This window comes from Rhipicephalus microplus, chromosome X (assembly GCF_043290135.1).
Source record: "Rhipicephalus microplus isolate Deutch F79 chromosome X, USDA_Rmic, whole genome shotgun sequence".
Lineage (NCBI taxonomy): Eukaryota > Metazoa > Arthropoda > Arachnida > Ixodida > Ixodidae > Rhipicephalus > Rhipicephalus microplus.
In genome coordinates, this window is record NC_134710.1 from 307,148,665 (window position 1) to 307,161,394 (window position 12,730).

The following is a 12,730-nucleotide window of genomic DNA, read 5'->3' on the forward strand; positions in this document are numbered from 1 at the left end:
TTTGCTGTATTTTTATGATGTTTCATTTCATGAAATTTTGGTATGAATGCAGTTCAGCAGACCAGTATTGATTGGCTTGAAATCGATAGTGGTAAAACAGCTCCAGCTTGCACTCCTTTGCTGTCGTGGCTCTCGCTCGATGCTGTTCAGGCTGTTAAAAAGAAATGTACAGCTGACAACACATTTCTGAGATTTTCAGGGGCGAAGCTCCTATAATCTAACCTTGTCACTAGTCACGTGTAGTCACGTGTAAAGAAGAGACGAGAAAAAGAAGTGGATGACCATTTCTTGTCTCATTTCCTAGATGTCGTTACTCTGCCACTACTCTCCGATTGGCTGCTGCGTGCCCTTTTCCTGAAAGCGCAAACGAGTGCCTCTCTCATTCTTTTGTATCGTCGCCGTACGTGGTGGATCATTGGTGGGGCATAGACGGAGCAGAGTGACGGGCGCGTTGAAGATGCTTGCGCTTGGTTTTCTTGGAATGCGTCTCATCGGTGTTACCCGTGCGCTGTGTGCATAGTGCGTGAACGAGGGCCTCTCTCAATCTCCTGGGTAGTCATCGTACATGGCAGATCGTTGGTAAGGCATGGACGGAGCAGAGCAGCGGGCACGTTGAAGACGCTTGCACTCGACTTCCTTGGCTTGCGTCTCGTCGGTGTTATCTGCGTGTTGTCTGCATTCTCGAACGCGATCGGACGCATGGACGCATGCATGGACGGATGCTTCTCCCCACTCATCATCATTCACTCCGTGGATATGCTGTGATTTTTTTATGCTCAGGAGGGCACGCAACACTCATGGGGACAATGAAAAAAACTCGTAAACAAGGGTTGCGGGCTCGAGTCGTAGGCAGCCACTTTTTCTTTCAAACTACTGGGTCTATCAGGCTTGTTAAAAAATTATTGCCATGTTGGGGGAAGAAAAACTAGCTATTATTCTGTAAGTTGGATGGCACAGTGTGCTCATGTGTGTGGCAGGCGGCCAGGATAACAAGCACTCTAAACCATTCTTTATAGACTAAACAGCCCAACAAATACAGTAGGGATAGGAGAGGGTGTAGCCAGAAATTTTCGTGGGGAGGGGGGAGTTATTTCCCTTCCCCTTTATGTATGATCGTATGCGTGTTTGAATGTCTTTGCATATATATGCAAAAGCGATGTGTAAACATTTAAAGGGTGTTTGAACCCCTAAAACCACCCTTACTGACTAAACCACTGGAATAAATTGAAGCTTCTGGCAATACAGGGGCATATTGCCAACTGTTATAATGCCTCTGCATGGTAATGTTTGAGCTGAGTTTCAAAGATTGTGTGCTTTTGTGTGTAGCTTGGTATGTCTAGGCTTGTGGGTTGGTACAGAGGCTCTTGTAGAGGTGCATGCACTGTACTTGGTGACAACTTATCTTGACATTGGAGTGAAAGCAGCGGACGCGGGGCTTCTGCACATTCGTGTTCCTTTGCGAGTAGTATGGCAGCTTGCAGTTGATTTTGGTTTTGCTCGCTCACATCGTTAGTGCATTCAGAATATTATAAACCAAAAAATTGTGTGGGAGAAACATTTAGATGGTTCATCGTACTTTTTAAACCCATATTACGAGTATATATATATTTTTTTTGGAGAGTTGAATAATGCGTTTGTGACCGCTCACTGACCCACTACGTCATAGGTGTCATGTTTACATAGGAAAACTGAAAACAAGGTGTTTGTGCCAGAGAAATCGATAGAAAAAGAGGGCATTCTTGAAAAGGGAACAATAACTGTATTTTACTGACAATTTCAGGCAACTGTACGAGTGTCATAATAATTAAAGCGGTATTTATTTCAGCAAAGCAAATGAGAAATTATTGGTAAACTTAAGTACTATTTTTTGGAGTGGTAGGAGGCATGGACTTCATTTCTTAACTTCTGCAGTGCTGTGAAGAAAAGTTGTCACCGAGTATAGCCATTCTTCTAACCATTTCTCTGACCCTTTTTTATAAACCCTTGAAACACCTGCTCCATCTTGTATCACGCAGTGGCCATTTGTCCAGGCCACCACTTTCCTGCAAAACACGTCATCCACTGCCATGTACCTTCTGGTGCCAATGCAATTGAACACCTTGAGAAGTGTGTTCGCAACTGCCTCGAATTGGCTGATGACAAGAACATCCGTGTTCTCGCAATCCCACCGTTGATAATTCACAAGTATGTTCCTTTGCCCTTTATCAAGCCCTGTGTACTATTTTAAAGAGTTCTTGCTATTTTTTTTACATGTACTGCTTATCTACGTTATCAAACTTCACAATTTTGGTAAATGGTATATAGTTTTTAAAATAGAGAAGGCGATGTCCCACATAGACTTTATCAGTAACTTGTTCTTCTTACAGGCCGTGTTGCAAGCAAGTTATTAATCTAGAACTGTTTGAACATTTCCCATAGAAGTTTTTAGCATTAAAGCTGCATAAATATTCAAAAGCAGTGTCTTTTTGTGTGTAATGCAATAATTAACAAACTATGTCGTTTGTAATGCTTTGTGGTCTTTTTTAGCACAGCATGCTGTTTACCTCACCACGATTTGATGGGCACATTTTCATGTACAAAAAGTCATAGCAAAGTAGTATGTCCTATCATTTTTACATGAAAGGTTGCCTGTGAAATATCTATTCTCTCTCAACCAATGTTTGCTCATCTTTCATTTTTCATAGACCAGGCGTGCCTATGCAGCGTTTGGCAATTCTGTTAAGTAAAGATTGTGGCACAAGGTTACGTGCTAAATTACTAAGCAAAATATGCAAAGTGTTTAATGGTGTTAAGGTTGGCAAGTTAGAAGAGTTTGGTACATCATAAGCCTCATTAAAAAGGCCCTGAAATGGTCGTGACAATTTTAACAAACCCATTGGGCTGGTAGACCAAATTTTAAGGATAATTTACTGATTGATTTGTGCTCTCAGCGTAAACTATGTAATTCGTTACAATTCTTTAAAGCTGAAAATCGCTGCAGATCACTGAGGCTCAGCCAAACGCGTTTTGAACCGCCCATTCACAGTACAACATCCTCTGGTAGCACAACGTCACCCAAACTCCTGATCTGATTGGCTGTGGAATGCGCTGAAGTAAGATTGGCTGGTAGGATGGTGGCACCTGTCAGACCAGATATCAACCACTCCGCGATGTTCATCTCAGTTGCCAGACGGCGTGCGGGCTGCTGGGTGCACTGGGCTATGGTCTCTGATATTGCGCTCAATGTGTCAGTGTGCAATCTTGAAGGCCGTGACGGCGCAAAGCTCGAACTGTCAAGTGTGCTCATGAGAACGCTGCGGTCGCTAGGAATGGCAGTACCGTAAATACCCGCGTATAATACGAGGTTTTGTCCAGATATCAGCGTTCCAAATTTCCGCTTCGTACTATGTGCGGATCCGAACAAAAACTTGCTCGAAAAACGAAATTGTGCTTGAAGTTTCGGTTTCGTAACTGCCGCTTGGCTACGGCTTCGTTTTGTCTACAAGTGGCTACGGCTTGGCTTTGTTATCTTCGCGCCCTCGCGTGGCAAAAGTGAGCGCTAGCGCCATTTCTTTCTTTCTTGTTGAGTTTTTTGAGTGCTTGTATAGCGGACGGATTACATAGATGAAGTATATATAAACATTCTGGAAAAAATCTACAGGGGATCAACTGCTACCATAGTGCTTCATAAAGAAAGCAACAGAATACCAATCAAGAAGGGTGTAAAGCAGGGGGACAGAATCTCCCCAATGCTATTTACCGCGTGCTTACAGGAGGTTTTCAGAAGCCTAGAATGGGAACAGTTAGGGATAAGAGTTAACATCTCCTTGAAGCTGTACAGCATATGTTGCTCTTCCTTTCAGCACCTCACCATCACAGAAGCAACTTGCAGCACAAGCAGTGCTGCGGGCGATTTCCAGCTACTTCGTCAATGTCATGGGAAGTTCGCTGAAGCAAGTCCTGTTCGTCTTGTCCGACATGGAGAGCATTGGCATTTATGCCAGTGAGCTGGCAAAGCTGGACTCCTAGACTGCTACCTTCATCGCTCCTAAGAGTGGTCCTCATTTGGTCCATCTAGAGTTACCCAAAGAGGCACCTGTGCTTCAATGAGAACTAAGAAACACAAGATTCACATGCACACACATACACAAAAATCTCATCTTTCGTAAACATTGCGCGTGCTTACACTCTTGCAGGCTCTACTGACTCGTCGCTAAGTGATGGCCGGACACTGCTTCATATTTTTTTTTAATAGCAAACAATTGTATGTTTTACAATGCTGTGTTGAGCTCATCAGATGTAAAATTGTGAGTTATCAGCGGTAACTCACCTTTTGAGAGTAGGCCAAACACTCTTATTTTACACTTTTTTTTTCAACATATTTGCCACCACTGCCAGCCAACTTTCATTATGCTGCTGAGTATTATTGTCCATTTTTCTTAATAAGCTGTGTAATTCAGTGTGTGTGTGTGCATTTCTTAATCAAAACTCACTGTCACCTTCAACTTAGTCAAATCTGTTAGTGCTAATTTATAGTTGTTCAAAAATTCAGTACTGCCTTTTTGAAGCATATGTGTATTGCTCTCGCTTGTTGGCATGTGAGTACTTGCCGATTTATTCAGTGTTGTAAAAATGTAAACATGCGCGGTTTCTGGACATTTATACTCTGTTTCAACCTAAGAAAAAGTCAGGAGCCCTTTTCTCATCTGGGAAATAAAGGCAAGCGAAGCTTGGTGTAGGCATGCCTAACCTGCTGCCCTTGTTTCCTTCTCTTTCTTTCACATTCCGCTATCTTGCCTCCTTATTTAAGTGTTCAGTTTTACTATAGACGCTTTCACTGTTTACAAACACAGACCCGTGATGAAATCTGGTTTTGTCCACCAGTGTGCCTTAATAGCATCGGTGGCCAAGAGGAACTTTAGAAAATAGCCTGCTCATTTTTTACACTTTCTTTTCCTTATTTGGCAAAATATATTCAAATAAATGTTCTTTTGAGCCACATAAAAATGCTAAAAGATTCCTTTGACCTTTACGCACATTCCTTTTATCTAAAGAACAAAAGAGAGTCTTACCTTACCATTGAAAAAAACTTGAGAATGTGCTTTCAGTTTCAAAGATAGGCGCTGGTAAATAAGGTGACCGGAAGTTTCTTGGGGTACAACGCTTGCAATTATAAAACCGTCTATAGGTAGTGGCTGTTCCCAGAATGCTGTTTTGGGGCTTAATACGCATGGTGTCTTTTGTGTTCTTTCCAGTGCTTGCCAGACTGTAGAACAGCTTCACAAAAGTACCAGGGTTCAAACAAAAAAAAATGTTTATTTTGTTTTCTTTATTATTTGTCTGGTGTGGATCAGTTGTGGGTGAGGAGGTTTTTCGGGTGAGCGCACCTAGTGCTTTTTTTACAGCAGGGTGTTTGTTGGAAAAGCGCCAATTTCACAGTTCCAGGGGTGCAACAGCAGGGCCAATTGCGCCACTTTGATACAAATCCCCATTTCTACGCCAGAACCATGAAATTTGCTGAAATTGCACCAGGCTGCACCAAAATGCCCGACTAGCCTCAAACTTTTCTCACTTGTGCTAATTTTAGCGAGAAATGGAGGCTACGTTGGTCACTGGCAGTTTGCGTCATCAATCAATCCAAGTGCGCAGACCCTAACCCTAAACCGCAGTGTCAGATGCATTCTCATTAAGTCGGAGCACTCACAAGATGCTATCGACGAGCTAAAGTAATGAAGCCGCATGCTGATTTGTCCACCGACCGCAGTGGATACCTATCGGCGGGACGGCGCAACTTCTAGACAAAAATGTGTTACCGTAGCCACCAATGCTTCGCAGGAAATAAGAACTTCCTAGTCAGCAAACATACCTATGGCATATTAGCAGCTAGAGCGGGAAGCACATACTGCGTTTCTCGCGTGCGAACGGAGTCGACAAGCTGCGAATGCTGGCGTTGCGACCACATTGGGCGCCATAGCAAAGGCATATAACACATTTTTCTGCCTTTAAGTTGTTTTAGTTACCTCCTTCCGGCGATAAATATCAAATACTCGATCAACGGGCACGTGCCTCTGTTACTTTATTTTGTAGAACGCGTCTTGCAAGCGATCTAATAAGCTGTAGCCTAAAGCTAATCTCATCATAAGAAAGAAAAGAGGGGAAGGGACGTAGTGGGGTTCAAAAATTTCTTGGCTGTTCTCTAACCCGTGCAGAATGCTGCTTAAGGCACCTTCGCCACAGTGCACCAGTGCTGTGCAAAAAAGCGTATCGTGATTTGGAAGGGGCTCTCAGCACTAGTCTCCGGACACAGCTCATTTTGTTCAATTACTCATGCGTAACATAACTGTCAATACTAGTATGATTGCTGACTGCTAAAAATGCTACGGGTAATTATTTGGAGCAGTGTATGACATTGCTGGCGCCTTTAAAGAAAACTCCGTGCCAGGGTTTTTTTTTTTTTTTTTTTTTTGTGTCATCGCTATTCCTCAGTTTCACTGATTCCCTGTTTTTCAAAGTAGCCAGTTTGGCAGATCTACATTTGAATTCGCAGAGTCTGTCTAGTTATTTGAAAGATGCGGCAAATGCTAATGTGGACTTCATCATTTATCTTTGTTCAGTGAGATGGTTGAAAATACTACTTTATTGAAATAATAATGCACTCTGCACGATTCAGGGTATGATGAATGGTTTGTACATATGCTTTTTATTCTGATTGTAAGCCTTCTCTTTTTGTACTTCTCCAAATTTGGTTCATCGTGATAAAAATTTCTTTCCTGGAACCTGCTCTAAATTTTCATTTTAGTGCTCCAAAAGTAAAATTTTGCTGCTCCGAAAATTGCTTCAAATTCTGTTTCGGCTGTTGCACCCCTGCAGGTCAGTCACTACAAGCTGCACTTGAAAAATGTCAGCTCTGCCTGCAGAAATCCAGCTTGTCTGCCCTTCTCTTGTGAAGAACATTTGTGCTGGTTGGTTTCCACTTGAACTGCTAGTACTTTTCTCAGCTAATGTAGATACTATATATGTTAGGAGCTAAAGTCTGTTGTTACTACCTAAACCTTTACGATTGGCCCAGCAGCGACATGACAAATTCCTCGTAGCAGTTACAGTGCACAACTGCTGTCCTGAAGGTCGCGAGGTCGATGCTGGCTGCAGCGGTCACATTTCGATAAAGGTGAAATGGTAGAGGCCCCTCTACTATGCGATGTCAGTGCACATTAAAAAACACCATGGTCAAAATTTTCTAATTCTCCACTACGGTGTCTGTCATAATCATATGGTAGTTTTGGGACATTAAATCTCAGATACCATATTTACTCGCATAATAAATGCCCCCCCAACCTTAGTCATCAAAATTTAGATTTATTTCTGGCGTAACAAGCACACCCCCTACATTCATCCCCTACAGTCTCACAAACAGGCACATGGTGCCTTCTTGCACATTGATCTTTCCAGTTTTTTATTCCTTGGTTCGCTTCCAACCCCCCTTCGTTCGCTACAGCGCATAGTTTTGTTTTTATTTTACCGATGCACGGCACATCCTGTCTTTTTAAATAATTCGTGCACCATAGCGGGATCTATGAACGATGCTAGTGTAAGACATTGCGGCTCACAAGCACACAGTGAGCGAACGTTACGAAACTACCCGCACCAGCCGATGGTCGCTTCATGCAAATGCGAAATTTTAACGACAGAATTCGAAGTCGTGAAGGGCCATCTATCGCTGTCGCAGGCATGCCTTAAGTTTCTGGAAAACCAGAAAGAATCACTTCTTGCCGAGAAAATAGCATGATGATTGCAGTAATATGGTAGCACCCCTGATCTTCGTTTCGGATCCAATTTGCTCTTCATGCTTCTTATCCCCGTATACTGCAAGGAATGCAAGATATAGGCTACCTTTTTTGCAGTCGCATCTCATGGTTAATTTTGATGCTTCACTGGTTGCTTGCTGCAACGTGAACATCGTCATCATGCGAGTCTGCCACGGAGTTTGCAAAGTCTGTCGTAGCGTCGACGCCTTTTGCAAAACAGTGTACGCGTATGTCAATTGTGAAAGGTTAAACTACCTAACTTATCTTCTTTTGCATTGCCTCATTTTTAGCTCATCCCAAAAAAGTTTTTGTAAAATTTGCCCTGTATAATAAGCACACCCCCTAATTTTGCTTTGATTTTTTGGGGGGGAAAAGTTCATTCTTCATGCGAGTAATTACTAATTGCTACAAATTCCTGGTGAAATTTATCAAGACGTTCAAGTTTTTTATCTAAAACGAGAAACTCAAGTGTGTGTCTGTAGAAGAAGTCAACAACTACCTGAAACTCTTGAGGAGTGCTTGACGTCATTAAAATGGGTAAGTGCCATTGGATAGAGCAATTACACTAATTCTCTGTGGGAAAGACAGCAATGACTGTGTGCAGAGCTTATGTTATTTTGTTAGGTTGTTACTGAGTGTGAGAACAGGGCCTGTGAGGTTTACTAGCAAGAAATTCTGTAATAATAGTTTTACTTTGATTTACTAGATTTGTGCTAGTGAAGCGATTCTGCAAGTACATTGTGAATAATTATGAGTGAAGAATTTTGTACTGCGCAAATGGCATGTGAAGGGACCAGGTCGTCATTGAGTAAGTTGAAACATTAAGCAGTGCCTGGTTGCCATAAATACTACATATGTCTCATTGGCGATTGCTACAAATGTGGCGGTCATGCTATAACCCGTCAAATTTGTCCTTTTTCTTGCCATTGACCCCAATATTAGTGCTGGATAAGTGTACTTTTATAGTAATGGGTGGTGTTGCAGATGTAAAATAGCATACTTATGTACTATTATGCTATGCCATGGAATGGACAAACACTCACCCCTTCCCCCTCTGTGCTCTGCATACGTAAGTCTTGGCAGACCCTGGCAAATTTAATTGTAGCTGGAGGCATTGCTGCATCTGTGTTCTCTAGCTGGGTGTAACTCTAGCTGTACTCCTGAAATATTGTTAAACTCGCTTTAAAGGGGCCCTTTGTCGCAAATTGTGCATTACTTTTAATAGGTATTCTTGGTGCTGTGGAATGCGCCGATATTGTTGCACAAGTGGCAACTTCGAAATCGAAGGTGTTAGTAATTTTAATTCACGGGTCCTTGATTTCATACTATGGTGACACACATCGGCTATTTTTTGTTATGTGAGGTAACATCACTCATGTGACAGTGATGACAAAGGCCATTATCATTTATAACAGTGCAGTGCACCACGACAAGGACACAAAAAAGAGAGACGCACACACACACAGTGCTTTTTTGTGTCCTTGTCGTGGTGGGGTATACCCTTATAAATGATGAACCCCAACATCTAGCCTGGCAACATGTCTTAGCAAAGGCAATTAGTTTTTAATTTGCTACAGCACCATGCTGCAGTTATTTCCTTTACTCCTTTTTATTGGAAATATAAACCTGCAAGTGTAATAGCTGCAAGGCAGAAGTCAAACATTTAATATCAGTACCTAACTTTGCTTTATCTACTTAATATGCTCCATTCCCACAAGAGAGCATTGTGGTAGCTGTCTGGCAGATTCTGTTGTATACAGAAAGTTTATCCTACTGGGAATATAACAGAAGGTGTCACTTTATTGAATGTCAAAGAAGAAAATAGTGGGGACTTCTCTGTGTACTGTAACTAAAGAGTGTTAAAGAAGTAGGAGGTGATCCCTCTTTTGTCCTATTTTCTTTGTGTTCTGTTACCTTGGTAGTCATTGCTATTAACACACTATTTAATTGTGCACAAATTACTTATGTGAGTAGTAACCTCACAACTGAAATGTAATGCGAACAAATCTGATGATTGCATTTAAACTTGTCTCTTGTTGTGGGAAGAAGTGATTTCAGAGCATTTAAGTGTCATAGTTCTGTGTATCTATTGGGAATAGCTTTTATCATTACTGAAAGCATTTTGCAGTGCTATTTCAGTGTAGCTGTAGAACCTTTTAGACATTTCTGACAACTTAAAGCATCTGGCATTGGATATGATTTGGCTTATCTACATTTGCATATGACATTTAAAGTGTGACATTTGAAGTGTGCGTATGTACATGAACTTGTTTGTTAAATTTGCCTCTCATACCCTTTTGTGCAATTTGGCCTCATAAATATAGCTTTTGCTGCTCCAGTGTATTGAACAAAGTAGCACATGTTTTATTTAGTTGAAGTCAATGAAAAAGCTTTCCTTTCAGGAATGACACCAAAATAATAAATGTACTATTTAAATAACTATAGGATACGCTACATTGAGGTTATACTTTAGCTTGCAATATTGAAATAGTTTTTTTCTTTTTAGTCTGCACAAGAAAACTTACAGAAAGTTTAATTTGATGTAGATGTGTGATACAGAGGTTTTATTTATCATAATGGTGTGTCTACTATCATGGTGGCAGCTTGCTCTCAACTTTCCTGTATTAAAAAAAAAGTAGGTTTCAATATTGATAGTCATTTTTCATAGTCATCTTCATCATAGCTGTAGTCCCCCTTATATACACATATAAGCATATATTATATAACCACACAACTCGTCTATTCTGCATTTCGTGTGAGTGATGGCCATCTGTGATTAGACCAAGGAGGAGCATGTGTTAATTTTGTTGCACATAACTCTCGGGGTTTCGTGGTAGCTGTGAGTAGTTTTAGTGCAAGTGCATGATTTCTGTGTTGGCTTTTTCATTCAGTCATCATCACTGTTGATATTGTCCTCAGTTTAGTCAACTAGTGTTTTTTTTCTTTCTTCTATAATTGTATATGGAAGTGTTTTACTAGAAGACCTGATGTTTAGGTTCGCATCTTGCTTCTGCTTAGCTTGTATGAGCAAGTAATGAAAAAAAGCCTGCTCTGATACCTGGCTGTATGTGCAAAAAAAGGGGGGGGGGGAGAAGGGGGAGGAGCCTAATTTAATGAAGGTGGTTCGTAGTATAGCATTTTTGTCAGAATATGGTGTGGACAAAATGACAGGCACTAGAAAAAAAAAAAGGAAAACTATGCAGGTGCAGCATTTTTTTCATTTCTTTTCTCGTGTACGTGTCTCTGTGCTTGTTATATTTTGTCGAAAATGAATAAGTACCAACTAACCGAATTATCCTTGCTACCACATTGTTTGAAATGGTTGAAGTTATCTGGGGACGGGAATGTGGAAGTCCAGTGGTGGTCCAACTGCACCAATTCAAGTGCAGTTTACACAACTGCTTCAAAATTCACTATTTCCCCTGCTTAAACAGCACTTGATTGTATCTGGTTCAAAATATTTCTGTTCTGGTATCCAACATTCACGGGTTTTTTCATATTGCTGCAGAAGCCACTCCTCGTCTTTCTCTTGCTATCGATGTGCTTTTTTTGCTCATTATGATTGGCTTAACCAAAGTATGTAGGCATGTGATCTACTGATAGTTTGATAGGCATGTTGTCTGTAATTTGGAAGCTCATTGCTCCTAATGAGAAACTGGTGAGAATACGTAGAGAAGCGATTTTTCTCTCTGTCCACCATGTGCATTGTAATGCAGTGCATGCTAGCCATGCAGCTTCTCTTTTAGGCGCTTTGCTCTCCAAGTAGTGTATTCACGTTAATGAAAATTCAGATGTGCCAAAGTTTTCTTGATATTTCGCCATAGTTAATTGCGCTGTGACAGATTCTTCAGTATGTCGATGGTGACGCTAAGTAAATATGAACAGCAATGCAAAGTTATTACTCTAAATTAATAAACTGTAAATTAATGGTAAATGAATAGTATATAGACAAATTAGTAATTCTCTCAGAATTGTCGTTCTTTTGTGTGGGCCCCAGTATGAGAACCCCTGCCAGTGGCTGATAAAAGGGCTCATGAAGGTTGGGCAGCAGGAGAGAGGGTTTTATGCATAAGAGCGTCTCCCCTTTTCTTTCGAAAACGTGAAGGGCATTGTGTTATGGTCATGTGCGTCAGCAGGATTTTGTCTTGAGTGCTGCAAAACTGTGTTGAATCGCGGCTGGCAGAGGGGGAGAGCGCTGGTGTAGCTTGGGTGAAGGGCAAGTGCTGGTGTGACTTGAGAGGAGCAAGTGCCCCTTTGCACCCCCCCCTCGGGACACCCATGGTTATAGCAGCTATTCCTTGCAGAAACCATATGTGCCATGCTCACCTTGTCACTAATGCTTAATGAAAAGGCACGTCTGCTATTATTGTATGCAAGCCAGCATGTGGCATTGCATTGTGTGAACAGCCTGATTGATGGCAGCTCTCTTTATTTACATCAAAGTAGCATTTTCTCTTTTGCAGACTAATAAGATTATGCACTAAAAAGCTACAGACTCATTATTATGATGCTTCAAGTGAGCCTAAACTCTGTTATGTCATCTCCAAACATCTCCCAAAACAATTTTTTTAGCTCTGTACCTGCTACAAAACACACTTTTATCTGCTCCAAATCTTTTCTAAAATGGCTTTCTTCCTGCTCCGAAAATTGCTCCTAATCATAAACTAGCGGGACCAACACTGGATGTCTCCTTGTTAAGAATGAAGGGCTGTTTGATCTGTACCAGTGACTAAAATCATAAATGGAATTCTCAACTGAGAAAAAAGCCATGAGGATGCAGATACCTTCCATTTTGGTCTGGTACAGCCCTTCAGTGTCTGGAGTGCTAATATGTTGATGGAAAACTAGTAGGAATGTTTTTGTTCTGTCACGCTCATGTGTATGAGTGTTACTGCCCTTCTTGTCTTCATAATGTTTCTAAGAGAAAAGTCCCTTGGGTATATGCA

General features: G+C 41.3%; 1 protein-coding gene across 1 annotated transcript in view; it reads left to right on the plus strand.

Annotated features, from left to right (window-relative positions):
- The window catches only part of LOC119161356 (core histone macro-H2A.1), a 46,021-nt gene extending 41,293 nt beyond the window's left edge, over positions 1-4,728 (plus strand). The window contains exons 7-8 of the mRNA XM_037413792.2: positions 2,016-2,184; positions 3,843-4,728. Of these exons, the coding sequence (XP_037269689.2) occupies positions 2,016-2,184; positions 3,843-4,008 (335 nt within the window). The 3' untranslated portion in view covers positions 4,009-4,728. The remainder of the gene's footprint in view (positions 1-2,015; positions 2,185-3,842) is intronic.
- The last annotated feature ends 8,002 nt before the right edge of the window (positions 4,729-12,730 follow it).